This window comes from Crocodylus siamensis, chromosome 5 (assembly GCF_052110815.1).
Source record: "Crocodylus siamensis isolate JL-2025a chromosome 5, ASM5211081v1, whole genome shotgun sequence".
In the NCBI taxonomy this organism is placed as follows: Eukaryota; Metazoa; Chordata; order Crocodylia; family Crocodylidae; genus Crocodylus; species Crocodylus siamensis.
In genome coordinates this window covers 139,945,034-139,964,556 of record NC_143399.1, presented here as the reverse complement: position 1 = coordinate 139,964,556, position 19,523 = coordinate 139,945,034, and the positions used below count along the sequence as shown (strand labels likewise).

General features: G+C 42.9%; 1 protein-coding gene across 8 annotated transcripts in view; it reads left to right on the top strand.

Moving 5' to 3' along the window:
• The first annotated feature begins 455 nt into the window (after positions 1–455).
• The window catches only part of RBMS3 (RNA binding motif single stranded interacting protein 3), a 1,078,291-nt gene continuing 1,059,223 nt past the window's right edge, over positions 456–19,523 (top strand). For 3 of the 8 annotated variants that reach the window (XM_090046485.1, XM_090046477.1, XM_090046482.1), the window contains exons 1-2: positions 456–648; positions 1,183–1,380. In XM_090046485.1, coding sequence (XP_089902611.1) covers positions 1,198–1,380 — 183 coding nt within the window. In that variant the 5' untranslated portion in view covers positions 456–648; positions 1,183–1,197. Of the gene's footprint in view, positions 649–763; positions 871–1,182; positions 1,381–19,523 lie in introns of those variants that run through there. The other 5 variants (XM_090046479.1, XM_090046481.1, XM_090046483.1 and 2 more) reach the window with 5 other exon arrangements.

Sequence of the window (19,523 nt, the reverse complement as noted above, 5' to 3'; positions counted from 1 at the left end):
CTCAGGACAATGCGGTGTTATATTTAGAAGTGCAGACTGGTCACCTGATGGTGCCCTGATTTAAGAGTGATCAGGTCGAAGCTCCCCATCCATTTCGTGAACCACTCAGAGTAGCCACGGGCGAGATCAAGTGTCACTATCCCAAGCCTGACTCTCGTAATTAAACCTTTCTTAATGAGGTTGCTCCCCGCCCCCCACACCCTTTGCCATGTCTAACTTCCAGCCTGAACAGGCGATTAGCCGGGGGAACACACGCCTCCTGTGTGGACATTGCAGGCTCGATGGACTGAACTATTTCCACGGGATTTCTTCTCTTTCTCCCCCATCCCCTCCTCCCCCCGGTGCTAATAAACCGGGAGAGCCGGTGGCCGGTCCTGATTTAGCTTTCCTGCCTAAATTGGCTCTGGGTTGCTCTCCTTACTCCAGCTCTCCTTGTGCAGTGCTGCGTGGCGCTGGCAGGCTAAGAGAGAGGGAGCTCCAGCCACACACAGCCACCCGGAGCACGGAGAGGAGAGCCACAGCCAGGAGACCACATTTGCTACACGGGCGTGTGTGTGTGTGTGTGCGTGCGGTGGGGGTGGGGGTGGAAACAAAAGCCCGGGTCGGGGCACAGCCCTGTCTCCTCCGCGCCACCGGCACCTCACACAGGTCGGAATCCGCTTTCTTTTCCGTTGCTCTTTCGTGCTTGCCTGGGAGCTGGGCGAGGGGGAGGGGAGGCGAGGGGGAAGGTTTAACTTTTACTTGACATTACCGGGTTATTGGCAGCGTTGCAGCCCGGCGATCCCTCCCACAGCCACCTCCAGTTAACTTTGTCCCAAAGGCTGTGCTCAAAACGCGTGCCCGGGCCTGGGACGGACTAGATAGCAGCGAGTAAATAATCACCACAACTAGCCGGAGGGGAGGGAGCAGGGTGGGGGTTGACCCGACAGTCGCTAGCGAGCTGCTTAGTTAGCTTTCGCTGTTTAGGGGCGATTGAAGGCCAGAGCACCAAGGACACACACGCTGGATGCAAAAGTCTGGAGGCTCTAGGGGCGAATTGCAGGCGCCGGATCGGTGCGGACAGAGCCATGCGTGCCACAGCCTCCTGATCCAACCTTAACAAGGGGGGGGGGGGGCACCCAAAAGCGAGCCGGCAAGACGCCGGGCGGCGGAAAGTATTCCTGTCTGCTTTTGTCTCGAAAGGCAGCGCGCTGGAAGATGGAGATGGATGTGAAGGGAGTTTCTCCGTGCCCGGAGCCCATCCCCCACGCGCAGGGGGCCGGAGGCTGTCAGCAGCAGCAGCAGCGGCAGCAGGATGAGCAGCCGGGGGAAAGTGCAAGTGCCAGCAGTGCCAGCGATCACCCGGGGAAGAGGCCGACCAGCGAGAGGGAAGACAAAAAGGTAGGTCTGCCGCCTCCAAAGCCGGGCATCGCCCAGCCCAGCCGCCTCCGTTGTGTTGAATCAACTCCTCAGCCTTGCGCTCAGCTGGAGAATGAGGAGAGGGGTGGGGCGCCCTTGTGCGGGGAAGGAAGGGGAGAATGACTTTGGGAAGTGCGAGCCGCCGGGCTCGCCGCCGCCGCCGCCTCTGCACGGGGGCTGTCCTCGGGCGGAGGCAGAGGGGAGAGGCGCCAGGGGCTGAGGTGGCGGAAGGGCAGGGGAGCTGCCCTGCCCGTCCATCTCCACCTGCCGTGCATTGTTCTGTGGACAGTGCCTTGAAAGTGCCTTTGGCTGAAGGGGAATGCAAAATGATGAAACCCTTGCACTAAAAGTTTCCCCCGACTTGCCGCATTTGGTATCTGTCGAGAGCCCCTTCTCCCCTAGCATGGGTTTTTTTTCTACCTGAGGGCAAGGGGCGAGTTACCTGTGAGGAAACCCAGCCCAGGCAGCCCAGTAAAGCTGCCCTGCTGTGTCATTGTAGACGAGGGGACAGCTGCTTACTACTGTAGCGAGCGAAAGCCTTCGGGTAACTGAGTTCAACCAGAAATGGGTCAGATTGCATTCTTCTGGCGCTTATATATCTTCTGCTAAATGCATCCGAAAGGACAGTGAATGGAACAGAAAATACTGTCGTAATAATAATATAACGTTAGCAGCGTGCAGTGCTCAGTGCTTTTGTCTGTAGGCATCGTCTTCATTTCCATTAATTTTTCTCAGCGTGAGTTGACGAAAGGGAAGCCTACGAATATGTGTGTGTAAGTCTGTAACAGACACACACTGCTGACAAATGCCTAAGTTTTAGTATTAGGATGAATTTTGCCAAGAGTAATCCACACGTGTTCAATGGCTGCAAACAGGACTACAATGTTATTGAAGTCTGGGTAATTTGTATGTGACTAGATATCGCACACACCATTTTTAATTGCATTTTAAATGAAAAGAGAATGTTGCATTGTGCTGGAAGTGAGTCATGTTTCATAAAGTATTTTACCGTGGCATAGTTAGCTTTGTTTTAGAAATGTGAGAGAGAACAGTTGGACAATGAAGAAATGTAAATCCGAAATGCAATAAATTAATTCACTAGCTAAGTCAGGCCACATATTCCTCTAATCAAAGATGGATCATCGTGATACATATTTTTAAAAAATGTTCTGCCATTTATTGGAGACTATTAGCTCACAATATTTACATGTTTTGTACCTCATACTTTTTGATTTTTTTTGACCATCTTGTAAACGTAATGCTATTGTTGTAATTTAATAGTTTCAAACACCAGTCATATGAACATGGCTTTAAAAAGTGGATAGAATATATCTGTTCCTAAAATGCTAAATGGTGGCTTTAGATATTCTAATATTTGTAGACAGCATTTCTGTCTCCCTCGAGTTTATGAATATTTAATTATGTCATGACTGCACATTACTGTAACAGTTGGAAATGGCTGGGTATGTTCAGTTTTAGGAACCATTTCTTTGCATTATGTTGCTTAACAGAATTTTAAATGTATTCTTGCAGTGTTACTTTTCAAAAGGATTAAATACAGAGTTGATGCTGTCATTTACATACATGTTGACTGCCAGTGCCTTGAGCATTTCAAAATCCTGCCATCAGCAGAAATCTGTGCTCAATAGTTACTTTTTGATGCGCCTTGCAGTCTGCCTAATGTTCTACCAATGGTGGGTGACAGGAAGGCAAATAGAACATATAACTGCAGGTAAAATAGCCAGATCTTTTCTAGCACTTATATTATAACTAATTAACATGTAGGATTTCACTAAGGCTGTGTCTTTTTTACATTTGTTAGCAATTTTTGGCATAGAAACAAAATATAATTAAAATTGTACTTGTAGCTTTTAAATGCATTATGGTATAACCTTACCTTACCTTGCATCAGTTCTTCTGATCCCATTGTTGCTAAAGGTATTTCAGTGCCTTCAGGTTCTGTGTGTGGAGAGTCTTGTGCTATTTCTAATCTCACTAACTATACTTCCTGCTACACGTTACATATATTACGCAATTAACTGGTTAATTGTGCAATAAATTTAGCCATATGTACAAAGTAATTGTCACATGCTAAAAAATTCTGTCCAGTTATGAAAAGAGCCAAAGTTACTGCTTGAAATTGTGTAACTACTCTGTAGCTGGTTTTTATCCAGTGTCAATCTGAACATGTAGCAGGGCCCTATGTATCTTTTCTGTATGCTTTCCCAGGACAATCTGAATTATTCCTCAGTGCCAAAATCTTTGGGATGTCAATGTCTAATAAACCAATTGTTCCAAAAATGCAGGGGGAAATCATTAAATAAAAGAATACAATACAATATATTGACATTTACATATAAAATAATATTTTTCTGAAGTAAAAAAACCCCCAAGACTCAAGTATCGATGGAAAAATCATCTAAAGTCCTTTTAATTGGATAGAAATAAAATAATTGCTTATTTAACCAGTAATCTGATGTCAAAGATAACACAAATACATCCTGCCCCTGTTGCAGATATGGTAAAGATTATAACAATAAGATTTTAAAGCACATGCAGAGTTTACTTAAAATTATCTAAATGTCTGGATTCCAGGATATCTCAACATTTCACATTTAGGATATTACTCAAATAATAAAAAATGTTATGTTTAAGGTTTAAGCCCACTCCTGTTGAAGGCAGTGGGACTTTTGCTTCCAGCCTAGTGACAGCTACATCAAAACCTAGGCAGCAACAAAGCTACCTTTTCAGTATCTTTCAAATCGCTTTCCTACTAAGAGAAACATATTTGAATTCCTTAAGGACTCCCATTACAAAGGTATCACAAAGTATTTTTCATTGTATCTATGCATTTTCTAGCCCATCAGATGTCCTTTATACACTTAGGTTAAGCCTATGTTCATGAACACATGCTTTTAAAGATAATGAGTCGTGCCACTGGTTTTACTGAGACGATTCACATACTTAAAGTTAAGCACATACTTACATGTTTTACTTGGGTCAAAGCCTGAGTCACATAGGGGCCTTTAAAACACAACTAGATTAGAAATTATGTTTTATTATTTGAACACAATGCATGACCAATACCTCTGATCTTTGTGGAAAATGATGAAGTATTGATTTTATTATTTATGAAATACAATTTACTTGGTGAGCAAAGACATAGTTGTCATTTATATGATGACAAAATTAGGGACAAATATTGCTATAGTATGAGATTAATAAGGTGTTATTTTATATCAACACCATTTCATCACTTAGAGCAAAATATTAGCATTGGAAAACAATTTCCAATACTCCTATAGGCCTTTCTGTTTCAAATAAAATAATGTGGGAATATCGCCATAATCAGGAACCTTTCACAACACTCTAGATTGGCAAACTGGGTAATTTTGGAGTGAACAGTACATAATGTCATTGTCTGCACATTTTAACCAGCAAATGCAGATGAGGTTTAGAATTGATTATGTGCTATTTTTAGACTGGTGTCTTGATCGTGGCCTTTTCCTTGGCACTGTGTTACCTGGTGTGGATGCATAATTTTTTACAGAGGTTTCTTTTCACTTTGTAATGGAGGAATAGCATCTTTCAAAGCATTTATTTAGCCTTTGAGGAATCTTTTAGGTAATAACAAATTATGACCCTACACCTATCTCTTTTAGTGCAGACACTATGACCAATATTTTTTACTTTCAGTGTCTTAAGTTATGCACCTGGATTTAGGCATCTACATAAAAACATTCTGATTTCTGCAGATGTGTAACTTCCATCCACACCTATTGGTGTTCAGTGCCTTTTAAAATCAGTCCACCTGATACCTACATGTGAATTTTAGTAATCTAACTTTACATAGAAACTGAAAAAAATTCTTCTCTTTAATTTTTTTAGACATTGAGGGAAACAACTCTATAAACCATGTTTTCCAAATGTGCACTAAAGAATTCAGTGCATCTACAAGCACACCCTCAATTTTCACTTTGTACCCAGGCCATTGTGAAATAGCTGCAAAGTGAAACATTTTCTCTGTATTTGCTTGAAAATGAGTACACCACAGTTGCAGCGAAAATAAATCTACCTAGGCTAGCTATATTACATTGCAACTCAGAAGTACATTGGTAGCAATGTTTGATATGCCCATTTTGAAGTATTTTGTTATTGGATGCCATTTCCCAGCATGCTTTTCTAGTTCAAAGGTATGTGAGAATGTTGCTAATCTGCAGTCTCTGAGGGGAAACAACCTGAATGTTTTGAGCATACTGGTGAATTCATTCAGAATTATTCTATTCTTTTCTATTCTGTGTGTGTGTGTGTGTGTGTGTGTAGGTTCTTTCTTATACTCTGTTTATCATCATAGTATCAGAGTAGCTTGCATTAGTGCTTTAAGCAATGTTACTAACATTTGTCATGCATTGTTTGTTGTTCCGCGCTCTTTTTATGGGCAAAGGCACATGCAGGGTGATACAACGTTGCCTTGATATTTTATTTTTGGTATGGAGTTTTTAAATGATTTTTTAATTTTTGAACCTACATGTTGCTATGTGCTTATCTTAGACAAGGTCAAAGAAATACACCTTTCACTTGAAACAAAATGTGGAGAGGTTTGTAGTGGCCCTTAGTTCCTGGGGGAGTTCATGCCATAGTCTCCGACTGGCCCTTGAGAGCGTTTTGTCTCCCACAGAGCTGAGTTTGACGTTATTGTGTCCATTGTAGACTGTTCCATTGTGCCAGAGGTGGGCAGTTGTCAAATTTAATCTTTATCCTGGTTGTTCAGATACCTAAGCCTACATCTTTGTGTGTCCTAAAGATAAGGACCAAGACCTTGAGTTTGAATCAAAATTCTGTAGAAATGTTTATGGAAAATTAGTGTAGAGAACAGGTTGGGCGCAGTTTGGGTAGCCTTTGTGACTGACTAGGTGCACTGCAGCAGTCTGTACTACTTAGAGTTTCCTAAGTGCTAAAGGCTTCATACCCAGATTGCTGAAGTCCAGTTGAGAAGTGATGAAGACAGGAATAACTGAGGCCAGGTATTCATCTGTTATTATGAAGTTTCCTAGACAAATAGAAATTATAGAAAAGTATTACTTGAGTATATTGCTCTTTCAGAGCTTAGCATTAGCTAGGAATTCATGAGCCGTGGACTGAATTGAACAACTGTGGGTGTACAGTTTCAACTAAGTTGGTCTAATAAAAGATATCACATCTACCCAAAAAACCTTGCCAACCTAGTTTCAACTAAAGAAGACTCCACCATCGTTATGTACTGTTCCAATGTCCACAGCATCATCTTTAGCTTGCTTGGATTCTGTTTTATTTTAACTGTTCTTCATTTTGAGCTGGTTTACTCCAAGCCCAGAGACATCTTCATAGCAGCAGCATAGTTGTGTGCTGAACAGTAGGTTGTTCATTTGTCTTATGGATATTGCTGGCATTTCAGTCTGTATTGTGGATGCTGAAAATTATCAGGGAAAGAATTCATCTTCGGAGGACTCCTCAAGTCAGAGTCTAATGGCAGAGATGTGTTTTCCAATTATGACTTAAGTACATCCCTCCAGGAAGGAATTAAGCCACTTCCATACATTCATCTGGATACCTGCCATTTCTCTCAGAAATCTGAAGAGAAATTATTTTAGAAATCCTGAAAATACTTTAAATAGTTTCATTTTCTCCATAATGTCTCCATTTTTATATACTAGCACACACTTTTGCACATGGTATCATAGGGCTCCATTGTTTGCTCTGACTCCTGAAAGGAGCTAATTGGAAAAAAAGCTAGTTTGTTGAGCCAAAAATGTTTGTTTAAAGCATCTCAGTTTCCATGGATGTCTGCTGTACCTAGGATAAAGTTTGGGTGGAACCTTATTGTTTTTTCTGTCAGACTAGAATTGTGTGCTTCTAGGATCTAGGACTTGGGACAGTCTACTTGGCAGATCTGTCCTGAAGCTTGGATCCTTGGAAGTGTGGAGTCCCTGACTCTGGCAGCCTGCTTGCCATTTGACTTCAGAACCAGGGACCTGGGAGCTGAAGGTCCTCTGCCCTAGAGTAGTCTGCATGGCAGGTCTGTCCTGCAACCAGGGTCCTTGCAAGGTGTAGCTCCACAGGCTCAGGGCAGTTCATCTGGTAAGACTCCAGGATTTGAGGCTCTGAAGAAGACCTACCAGGTAGCTCTCCAGGGCTGAATAGTATGACATTCCAGGAAGCATGGGTTCTAAGTGGGAGCTGGCACCCAGGTCTGCATCGCAGAGTTTGGGAGCCCTGTGTAGCTCAGGTAACTCGGGTATATACTCCCCTTCTCCAATTGAAGGGAATTGTTAGCTGGCAGGTGTGTTGTGGGAGAACTACAGACAGCTCAGTTTCCCTCTGTCCCTATAGAACCAGGCCAGGACAGTCAAGGGACTTTTAAGTTAATGTAAATAAATTTGTATATAGTTATCACAAGGAAAAGAGACGTGGATATAAACATATGTACAATATATCTATCTAAACAAATAATATAAACAATACCCTCTGGGTAAATGCTATAAAACCAGTGCTCTAGACACAGGTAAGTATCTGATGTGAAACAGATAAACCCCAAAATAAACATAGATAGCCAACAGATAAACTATAGATAAGTATGGGTGAACGATAAATAAGCCACAAATAAACAACAGGTGAAATAATAACAGGGAGTCCCAGCAGAGCTCTAGGACTCTACTCATCTACTAATTTACAAACATGAGAGATTCACAAAATATAAGGCATGACATCACACCACCTATGACACAAGAACACCAAAGATAAACTTAATTCCAAGGGTAAACCCCAATGCCTTTGAGCATTTCCCAAGCCCTACAAGGAAGCTGGTAACTTTAGGGGGCCCCTCCCAGTGAGACCTCCACTTTCAGGAGCCCTTAACTAACCAGGATTCCCCTGTGGGAATTCTCTTTTCCCTGCAGCTCACAGCTGCCAGGACTGGAAGGTGGCTCTTGTCCTCCACGCCAAGCTGCTTTCTTGCCTGTGGTGGGCTTCAGGGGTGTTACTGTCCCCTGGAACAGGGCTCTGCCTTTCAGGGCTTCTGGGGCCTCTGGCTTATCCCTGTCTGCTGGCTCAGTAGCCTGAGCACTGTCTGAGTCTGTGGTCTCAACCTTTTGCTATGGGTTGGAGGCCTGGGCTGCCTCGTGTAGCACCAGGCTCGATCCCCTCCCAGACCCTCTGTACAGCACCTCCTACATCTAGCTCCCAGCCTCGTTCTGGGGGTTGAGGACCTGAGCCGCCCAAGCACTCCAAAGATCCTGCTCTGTGCACTGGCCTGTGCACCGTGTCTCTGGCCACACACCCAAGGTTGCAGACCCCAGCTGCCTCATGCAGCTTCCAGGGTCTGGACACCATGCTGCACACCAAGAGCCTAGGTGCTGGAGCCGTCTGCCATTCTCTGCTGATGGAAGTCTTCAGGGGTGCTTCTGGGTTACTGCTTCGCCCTGCTTCACAGCTCTCCTCAGCTTTTCTAAGCCCCACTCATCTCTTCTCTGTCCCGGATGTGTTCCCCTCGTGCTGGGCATGCAGCTCCTTTTATACTCCCCAGGGCTCTGCCCCTGAAGTCTTCTGGACCTGAGTGTTGCAGTCTTCAATCAGGTCCAGGGGGTGGGGGTGAGGGGGGTGAGAAGCTCCTTTCCCTCTCCCCTTAGGAAAGGAGTGTGACTTAACTCTTCTTGCTGCCTCCTGATTGGTGGATGGGCTCCACCAATCAAAACAGCAAGATTTCAAGCCTGGGACTCAACCCAAGCTCCTAAAAGCAAGCCTGCTACACCTGAGAATCCTGACTGGAGCAAGGGCTCTCAGAGCTTCCAGGGTCCCTGAGGCAGACCTGGGATTCAAAGCTTGTAAGTCCTGCGTGGTGCTGGTGTCCTTGAACAACAGATCTGGGAGATTCCTGAAGCTGCTTTGTAAAATTGATATATTGATCAATTTTACCTCTGCTGTTAGCTCTGGGAAATTAAAAAAAAATTGGATTCAGACTGAAAAAAAGATTAGGAATAAATGAAATTTCCCATGAACTGGAAGCCCTGCTTTTTGGCCAGCTCTCCTCCTTCCGTCATTCCCATGTGTTTAATATACTCTACAACTCGCATAGATTTATCATGTACGTCTTGACTTGTAGTGGAATCTAAAATTGGCTTTAATTGTGAGAATATACAAAATCTTTTACCAGTGATTTTTACTCCTAGTACCTCTTCAAAGTGCTGAGTAGTAGTTTTTCATTGTTACTAGTTTTATCGGTTGTTTTGAGTTGCCATTTCTACTTGATGGTATGGTGAAATCTGATGCTGGCATGTCCAAGAACAGTGAAAGAATACATATTTTGAATTTGTTCACTTATAAATGGTATGTATAGAGCTCAGCAAGAGAAGCATAAGGTCCTATATGATTTCTACATTGTAATTTAACCATAAGATAGCAGTTTGGGGGAAGGGAAGGGACTCAACATCTAAGATCTTTCCAGTTGAGATAGTAAAGCAGCACACAGGATAGACTTGGTGGAACTCCCATGGAGGCTTTGTAAATTCCCGTACAGCACTGAGCACTACAGCACTGAGCACTACTATTTAAAATGATTCTCCCCCTAAATAAAAAGCAAGAGAAATGTTTTGGTGAGGAGTGAACAGCTTTTTAAATTTTTCAGCCAAATGATCAATGAGTGGATGAAGCTTGAAAGCCCAATCACAGTCTGAATGGTTCATGGGGCAAGCATAGAAATATTTTAGGGAAAGCAAAAACATTAATTGCAATGTAGGGATTCATTAAAAGTATGTTCTTTCTAGTTCCCCTCATTAGAGAGTGAAATGAGGTACATGTATGAATGATTACATAACACATCCAGAGCCATGAACAATTTACCTACGTGTATTCATAGATTCATAGATTATAAGGCTGGAAGGGACCTTGGAAGATCATCAGGTCCAGCCCCGTGCACCAAGCAAGAAAGATAACTGGGGGTCAGGTGACCCCAGAAAGGTGACTGTCTAGTCTCTTGAAGATTTCCAGGGTAGGTGATTGCACCATCTTTGGAGGGAGCTTGTTCCGAAGTCTGGACATCCTCACTTTGACGAAGTTTTTCCTAATGTTGAGCCTGAATCAGTCTTTGAGGAATTTGTGGCCATTACTCCTGGTTTTCCCCTTGGGTGCCGTGATGAACAGTTGCTCACCGAGCCCTTGATGTATTCCCCTGATGTAGTGGTGAGCTGCCACCAGGTCCCCTCTCAGCCTTCTTTTCCACAGGCTGAAGAGTCCCAAATCTCTCAGCCTTCCTCGTATGGCATGCTGTATAAGACTCTGATCATACGGGTGGCTCTTCTTTGGACTCTCTCAAGCTTGTCCAGGTCCTTGTTAAAGTGTGGTGCCCAGAACTGGATGCAGTACTCCAGCTGCAGTCTCATCAGTGCTGAGTAGAGCAGAAGAATCACCTCCTTGGTTTTGCTGTACATGCATCGATTGATGCATGCCAGAGTATTATTTGCACTACTGGCTACAGCATTGCACTGCCAGCTCATATTCATACTGTGGTCTATTATTAACCTCAGGTCCCTTACATTTGTGATGTTAGTTAGTTTGGTGCTGCCAGGCCTGTAGATGTGTTGGGGATTGATTGTTCTGAGGTGGAAAACTTAACATTTCTTGATGTTGAACTTCATCAGGTTCTGGTCTGTTCAACTTGTTAGCTTGTCTAAGTCCACCTATATCTATAGGCTATCTTCAAGCATGACCATGCTCTCCCATAACTTGGTGTTGTCCACGAATTTGGCCAGTGAGCTGTTCACCCCCACATCCAAATCGTTAATAAAAATGTTGAAAAGAACTGAACCAAGCACCGACCCCTGTTGGACACCAGTGCCCACTTCTCATTAAGATGACACAGATCTGTTCACAACAACTTTCTGGGTCCTATCCTGCAGCCAGTTTCTCAGCGACCTGACTGTCTTGGAGTTAAGTCCACAATGCCCCAATTTTTTCATGAGGACATTGTGGGATACTAGATCAAAGGCCTTCTGGAAGTCCAGGTCAACCTGCTTTCTCATGTCCAGGTGGCAAGTTACCTGGTCATAGAAGGAGATGAGGTTGGTAAGCCAAGACATGCCTGCAACAAAGCCATGCTGGCTGTCATTCAGAATCTTATGTTCTGCAAGCTTATCACAGATAGACTCCTTGATGAACTTTTCTAGGATTTTCCCTAGGATGGAAGTTAGGCTGATTGGCCTATAGTTACCTGGGTCCTCCCTTCTGCCCTTCTTGTCAATGGGCACAACAATGGCCATCTTCCAGTCCTCAGGGACTTCTCCAGAGTGCCACAAGCTGTGGAAGAGTTTTTCCAGGAGTTCCGCAGTGACTTTGTCCAGCTCCTTCAGCACTCTTGAATTAAGATCATTTGGTCCTGCTGACTTGTATGTCTATTTTTTTAAATTGGTCATATACCAATTCTACGGCAAAAGTAGGAAGGAGATTATTCCTACCATGCTCATCCTCTAGTCTACCTGGCATGGTTTTCCCAAGGTGAAGTAGCCATTCATGAGTTCAGCTTTCTCCTGGGGACCAGTAACCAGCTCTCCTGACTCATTGAGCCCCACACTCCTGTTTGTTTTCCTCCTGTTCCTTATGCACCTAAACAAGGACATCTTGTTGTCCTTGATTACCCTTGCTAATCTAAGTTCAGTCGCTGTTTTAGCCTGTCTTATCTGTTCCCTGAAAATGCAGGCCATTGTAGAATAGTCCTCCTTGGGGCCCTCCCTAAGTTTCCATTGTTTATAAGCCTCTTTGTTCTTTCTTAAGAGGACCATGATGTCACTGTTTAGCCAAGAGGGCTTCCCAGTTACCTTTTCTCTGCGTGGGAATGGACTTCCTTTGTGCTTTAGGGATCATATACTGAAGGATATGACTCTTTGTGCACATGTTTCACCTTTGGTCCCTGGTCCCACAGCACTTTCCCCACTAGTGACCTAAGCTTGTTGAAATTTGCATTTTTGAAGTCCAAGACTTGTCTGCCTTATGTTGGACGATGAACATCATGGTTCCATGGTCGCTGTTGCACAGACTTTCCTCTATATTTAAGTTGGTTATGAGGTTGTCTCTCTTAGCCAGGACCAAGTCCAGCAGCGCGTCACCTCTGGTTGGCCCATGCATCTCCTGAGTTAGGAAGAGCTCCTGGACACAGGAGCATAATTTACTTGCATAATCATGTTTGCTAGCTGAACATCACACTTGAAGCTTCAGAGATGAACCCAGAGTGTTTTGTTCAGAAAACACTGGCCCTAGCATTTCAACTAAAGGAGAATTCCTATTTGCTATTGTAAAATCTTTAGGGCTTTTTCCTTTGGGGCCTTGCCATCAGAAAGTGAATAGTCATGCAAAACAGGTCCTCAAGAGTTTAGTATTTGAAAAAGTTTGTATCACAAATTTGAGTGTCAGTTTGTAACAAATTGGTGCCTTCAAACAGTAAGTATCAATTCAGCTGGGAAGACCAATATCCATGTTGTTACAAAATATTTTCACTGAATTGCTACACACTGTGTATTTTTAGATCATCTCTGTGGCAAACAGTCACTATTCCAGATTGTTTCTATGATGCAGGGATTTTTTTTATTGTGCTAAGATGGGGTTGACCCTGCCAATCAGAGTGCTGGGATTCTGTGTAGTTACTGACACACAAACTCTTCTTTTTTGATTCAGTTACACATTTTCCTGCAGTCTGATTGGTTGTGGGAACCTCATTCCTGTAATGACTGTAATTATTTCCCAGTAGCTGTACATCATGTGAATCCCTCTGCTGATTTGCTGCCAGCCATAATTACCCAATCAACAATTAGACATTTGTATAATCATAATACAGTTATTTTCCAGTAATGTAGTTCTCAGTAAATACAACCAAACTGTGACTGTGATACTGTTTAAAGTGGAACAAAGAGCAATAACTTGTAGTACAGTAGTGCCCAAATGCCTCAGTCAGGCTGCTATTGCTCTGGATGTTGTACAAAAAGAAAAGAAAAGACAATACATCTGCTTCAAAGACTTGGGCTAGGGACAGACATTCAAAAACCCTCAGCTGAATTGATTCGATCATTAGTCTAACCTAACTAGGCTAACTCAGTTTTGTAACCAGAGACATCGCAGAAATGCAGGCACATGCCTGCAGTGGCTCAGGCTAGAAGCCAGGTGGTGCTAGAGCAGCTCTCCTTTCCTTCCACAGCACTGAGCTGAAGGGCGGTGTGGCCAGGCAAGACACAGCAGGATGCTCTGATTAGCCCAGTAGGGAACTGATAACAGTGTTTATCACCCCTAACTCACCCCATTAAGAAAACAACAGAAGGACATTACCTGCTAACCATTGATTCTGCCTGTTGATTCTATCTGTTGATTCACCATGGGCTGTAGCCAGCATGTTGTCTGCTAGCTAATACACAGACACCTCCTCAGCAAGGCAGAGGGGAGTGGGAATTCCTACTTAGCAGGTAGTGGTGAGGGGGAGTGTGGTGAGCAGCCTGTCTGATCTTAAACCAGCAAGGGGTCTGGGACAGACATTGCATAAACCGGTTTAAGTCAAATCAGTTACTTCTGATACTACATTCAACCAGGTTTATCTGAAATCAGTTTCAGCCATTTTCAAACTGGTTTACGTGTACTGAGCATCTGTTCTGTTATGGGTTTAAACCAGTTTTTGATCACTTAAACTGGTTTATGCATAATGTCTGTCCCTAGCCTTGAATTCTATATTTCATTTACCTTCTTCCCTTTTTTGCTTTTTCATTCTATACTCCCACTTCTATTCCTCTTTTCACAAGTCTACAATGGCTCTGCCCCATAATAATTATGATATATTAGTATATACACCATTTACTCCTTGTTGGTAAGCTTTGTCTATAGTGTGAAAGTGCATTATATCAGAAACAGTGTTAATTACCACATTTGAACTAGCACAACATAAACACAATTTGATCCTTAATGTGGACAAGGCCAATCATTTTAACAAATATTAAAGCAGCCCTAGTGAACTAATGCAATATGATAGTTATCCAATAGATAATCATGCTATCATGTTTTTAACATGACTGCTATTTTCATTAAAAATTCCATTACATTTCAATTTAGCAATACTTCCTGTTAAAAGGCCAGCCTTGTAATGGGCACAGTGCATAACTTAAAAACAGTGATTTGCTGAACAAGGTTTACGGGATCAAGCCTGAAAGCCTGAGTTAATAAACAAATTGTTCTTTAGTTCCAGAGTTAATTTTTAATAAGCACCTGGCCTACAACTTGAGAAATTTCTCTTTTAAAAAGCATCAACTATGATAGAAATAATGTTAGTAACAACTGAAAATAGTGAATCAGGGATGCATATAAAACACTGAAACAAGAGTTGTGTCCACATTAGCCCTGGGTCACCCACATGTGACTACTATTTTTTATTTAATAATGCAGAAAGGATTGGAACTTCTGCCTCTTCTATTAACATGATCCAGCTTCCATCCAGATTAAAACTTGCACTTATCAAGACTAAAACTTTCAAAATCTGAAGTGGTGCAAGCACCTACTCTGGATACCTTTAAGAAATGCTTGGATGCTTATCTTGTTGGGGTGATCTGACCTCAGCTGACTTCCTGCCCCTTAGGCAGGGGGCTGGACTGGATGCTCTTGCAAGTTCCTTTGCAGCCCTAATATTTATGAAATCTATAAGGTTAATTGCTATCAACAACTGCAGCACATACCATTAACACCTCCTCTTTACCATTAACTGTTAATTGTCTCCTCACAGAGGTGATTAGTAGATCTGTACTCACTGCCAGACTTCTTTGGCAAAAGTCTAACGTAATTCAAAGATTCCCAAGAAAAATAGTTGATGTTACAGTTATATATCAAATTACTGTTTGTTATTCTTATAACTATTTTATCACTTATAGCATCATTTGTGTATAGTGAATTAAAAAGTGTTCTTTATATTACAAATTAGGCATACTGTATTTACTTGCATAATAGCGATGCATGTGTAGTGGCTACATTCCTGAATTTTGCCTCAAAATTTTGGAAACAAAATATCCCCATAATGGTCTAAAGAAACAGATTTGAAAGATTTAAAATATGCAAGCTGTTGAAGAACAGAAAGCACCCATGTGGGAAAGGCATACAGTAGCCCACACTGTTGTTGGTGCTAGTGGTGGTGGGGAATCAGTGGGTCCGCATGCCTGCTAATGACCTTTCATCATGCCTTCAGCTTTCCTTAATTGCCTGCCATGTCTTTGATGTTAAGTTTCTGCTTATGGGAAGATCTACGGCTGCCCTGTGAGGCAAGCAGACCTGTCTGTCTTCCCCGTTATGTCTGGGCATCCTTTGCCACTCACACTGCTGCTTCTTGAAGGAGATGTCTTCATGAGTTTCTGGGTCCTTATCAGGGTTGCACTTGACACAGCTCGACCCCTTTTTGCTCTCTGGCCCTGCTCTCTGACTAGGTCTAGTGTTCAAGCCCCAGCCTTCAGGGGCTTTGCCAATTCTTACTTACTGTTCCCCTGGCTGGGGTATGACTGTCCTGTCACAATCTATGTACCTCTCCCTCACAGCCACAACCTGATCCTTTGGTTGCCAACAGAAATGTAAACACCAGCCTGTTGGCTTTGGAAACAAAATCCTTTTAACCTCAGTTTATTACTTTCTCCCTCCACTATGAGTTTCCCTGGCTGTGTCTTTTTTGCTCTCCAGTCCTCCTTAGGCACCAAGCAGTTTGTTTTTCACTGCAGCCTTGCCCTGGAGCTTCTTCTGTTGTAGCCTGCTAAGTCAGACTGCTCCTTCTCACCCTCTTCCTACATGGGAAGGAGCTTGTATGACTCAGTGCACTTCTTCCAGCATCCTGATTGGCCCCTCCATCCCAGGGTCATCAATAAACTCCTTATCTGCCAGATCCTCTGACCTTTACTCACTGTGGGTGTCCTAGTAACAGGAGCAGGGGTTCCCTGTTACACATACCACATGGTACTTTCGTCCTCTCTGCATTCAGGCTTTTTTGTAAGATAGAGCAAGACAGGGAAGCAGAGATGAACATTAGAACACAGAATTATAAGTTCAGGTTAGAATTGATACTTCCGCAGTCTTACTCGAAGGTGCATGTAACAGACACACTATTTTTGAGCAGAAAAGTTTTAGGAAAAAAGCACAGCAGTTACATAATGCAGTAACATAGAACAGATTAGTATAAACACTGGACGGGAAGTAGGCATGAGGAGGGGGTAAAATATAAAACAATGATCATCTATTCTTCAGAGATATTAATATTCATACACAGTGGAATCAAGGCCAGGGAGGAGGCCGTCATGGGAAAGCTAACTAAAGGCAGTAAGCTTTGAGTAGAGATTTGAAGGAAGCATTATTAAATCTACATTGGAGTCGAGGAACTTTATTAAATGGATGTCATGTCCATGCAGAATTCAAAAAGTATATTTCATTCGTGCAGAATTTGCAAAATGCATATCTTGGCCTTTCAGACATTAAAAAGTTCCCCAATGCTGCATTTTTAATTTTATCAGTTTTGTCTTGAAGACATGCAGAACTGTTAATAACTGGTCAGTTTCCACCCATCTCCCAGTGCTCCATATCTAATAAAAGGAAATAGTCAGTCTTTGCCAAAACCAACTGACAAAAACCATTTAGTTATGCAGAGTTTTTTTGAGATATTACAAGCCAAAAAATAAATAGGAAACTGTCCAAGAAACAAAAACTTCTTCACTTTTTGACCCATCTTACCTCCCACATGCTGCCTATGAGATTCAGTCCTGGCCTAACAGATTTCGTACAGCTTGATTCCAGTTTATAACTGGAGGTGAATTTACTGGTTTCTTGGTATCATCTCAAAGGTTGTCATGTGCATCATATTTTCCAAGCTATTTAGCAGTCATTGATGTATATGGAAGCAAGCATAAGGGAAGAAGAAGAAAAGTAGAGGGTTTGAGGAGAGAAGGAACCCACAGCAGAATACCAGAAGGAGGTGCTAGCATGAATATTGAACCTACTCCACCTACCTCCTCTAGAGGATATTGTCACTGGATTTATGACCCAGATACCTTGTTCTGGTCAGACCCAAAACCTTCAGCCTGACCATGACCTCTCCATTCGATAATAGGCAACTTTTATTGATAGGCAGTGATAGCAGATAAGAATAATGCAAACAATTCTATATCTGCCAGTCCCAGGTTCACACAGGGAAGGTACCATCTGGCCAGTATGCAAGCTTTACCCTGAGGTTCTGTCTTGAATGTCAGATACCAGCAACCTGGAAATTGGAGGCCAAGGTCCACCCCCGCCCAGTGGGGTGGGTGAGATGGGCTGGTAGTGTGTGTTCTGTCCATGGTGGCCTCAGGTTCTCCTCTCTGGGGGCCCTTTTCTACTCTGAAATCCCTCCTTTTGTATTCTTTCTCTCCCTCTGATGACTCCTCATTCCTGGGCATCATGGATTGGTCGCCCTGGGGTCGCCATACTGTCCGTGTTCTGTCATGTCAGCGTATTCCTTTGTTTTACAAACCCATGACACACACACATCCTAATTTGAGCTTTTACAAGGCCTCCTAATTTGGTCTGTTTACCGAAACTGGAAATCCCATAGGCCCTGTAGTTGGGCACTGTGACCTGGTGCCAATGCTGCAGAGTCCCTTATCTCTGTTATGTAACAGTGTTCATGTCTTTAATTTCCCAGTCTGCTGGTTTTAGACACAGTGGGAATTACAGGAAACTTTGTCACAAACAGGCTTTTAGAAATCAATTAACCATTGCCATTGCCCTGGACTGTTGTTCTAATGCACTTTACCTACAAACCAGTTCCCCAAAACAAACCTCTAAATAACATTTCCTAGCCATCACTGGTGAGATACATAAGTAGGGATATGTTATTTTCATCCTCCTCTGTGGGGCCTATACCAATTGGACACAGGGTTTGAGGCCAAGATACCTGTTTCCTGAATGTATTTAGAGAGCAGGGTCCTCAGAGAAGAGAAACAGATGAAGCATCATCTTTATGATGAAGTAGTATGGGGACTAGAACATCAGAGGAAAAATATTCATGTTATGTTAGGGTCAGTCAAGGTCATTAGGACTGTGGAAATGTTGACAGAAGGGTCCTGCCACATAAGGACCAGCAGCATTATTCATGTCAGCCAGTCAGCCTCTCCTACACATGAATTTGAATCCTTCCCATGCTATACAATGACAAGGAACAGCATTTCTTCCACTTAGCCCTTTTTGCATGTCCTTTTGAGCTGCCTTATGGCACACCTAAATCAATTTCTGTGCATATTTCTTAGGTATGATAATTGCTACATTTGTTTTCTTACAAAACAGACAGAACCAATAGCATACCTAAGGCAAGTGGGATCCTAGCGTCAGGCACCAATTGAGAATGGGTGCCAGCAGCTTCCTGTAGTGCTCTGCTCTCCACTCAACAGCACTTAACAGCATCTCTGCCTAGGGCAGAAAAATTGCTAATTACACCTCTTGACAAAACCCACAATGTTCTCTGAGATACCATTTTTTTTTATCTGTCCATGGATTATAGGATTAATTCACAGCTCCAGGAGTCACTTCCACTTATGCAGCCTACCACATCTTTCATAGCTGAACCATTGCCATTCTCAAGACATAGATGGGTTTCTTGATGGCTCCAATGGTACATTGTTCTATAACTTCAGCAAGATTAGTTTGTGTACTCTGGCCTGCTGTGGACTCTGTGCTTTGGCATGTATCGTGGAATGCCTTCTGTTGCTAAGGCTGAGATTGCCATTACTACCCAGAATGAACCTGATGAGGAACACAGGACTACAGTGACGAGTTTCAGGATGCCAGAAAATGTGAAGATTCACTGAAGGAGAACATTGGAGGTGAGTTGTGAAATTATAAAAGCGGAAGTGCTTTAAATTGGTGTGGGTTCAAATGAAAAGAAAATGTCTATATTTCAAACTGTAAAAGGAGAAAATACTCATTTTCTGTTTTCCAGTGGGGTTGATTATATGATAAAGGTACATATATTTAAAGGAAAAAAACACTAGTGCAGGAGTTAGGCATAGGCAAGTAGAATGGGAATCATGCTTGAAAGTCAAAACAATAACCGCCCCCCGCCTCCCATAAAC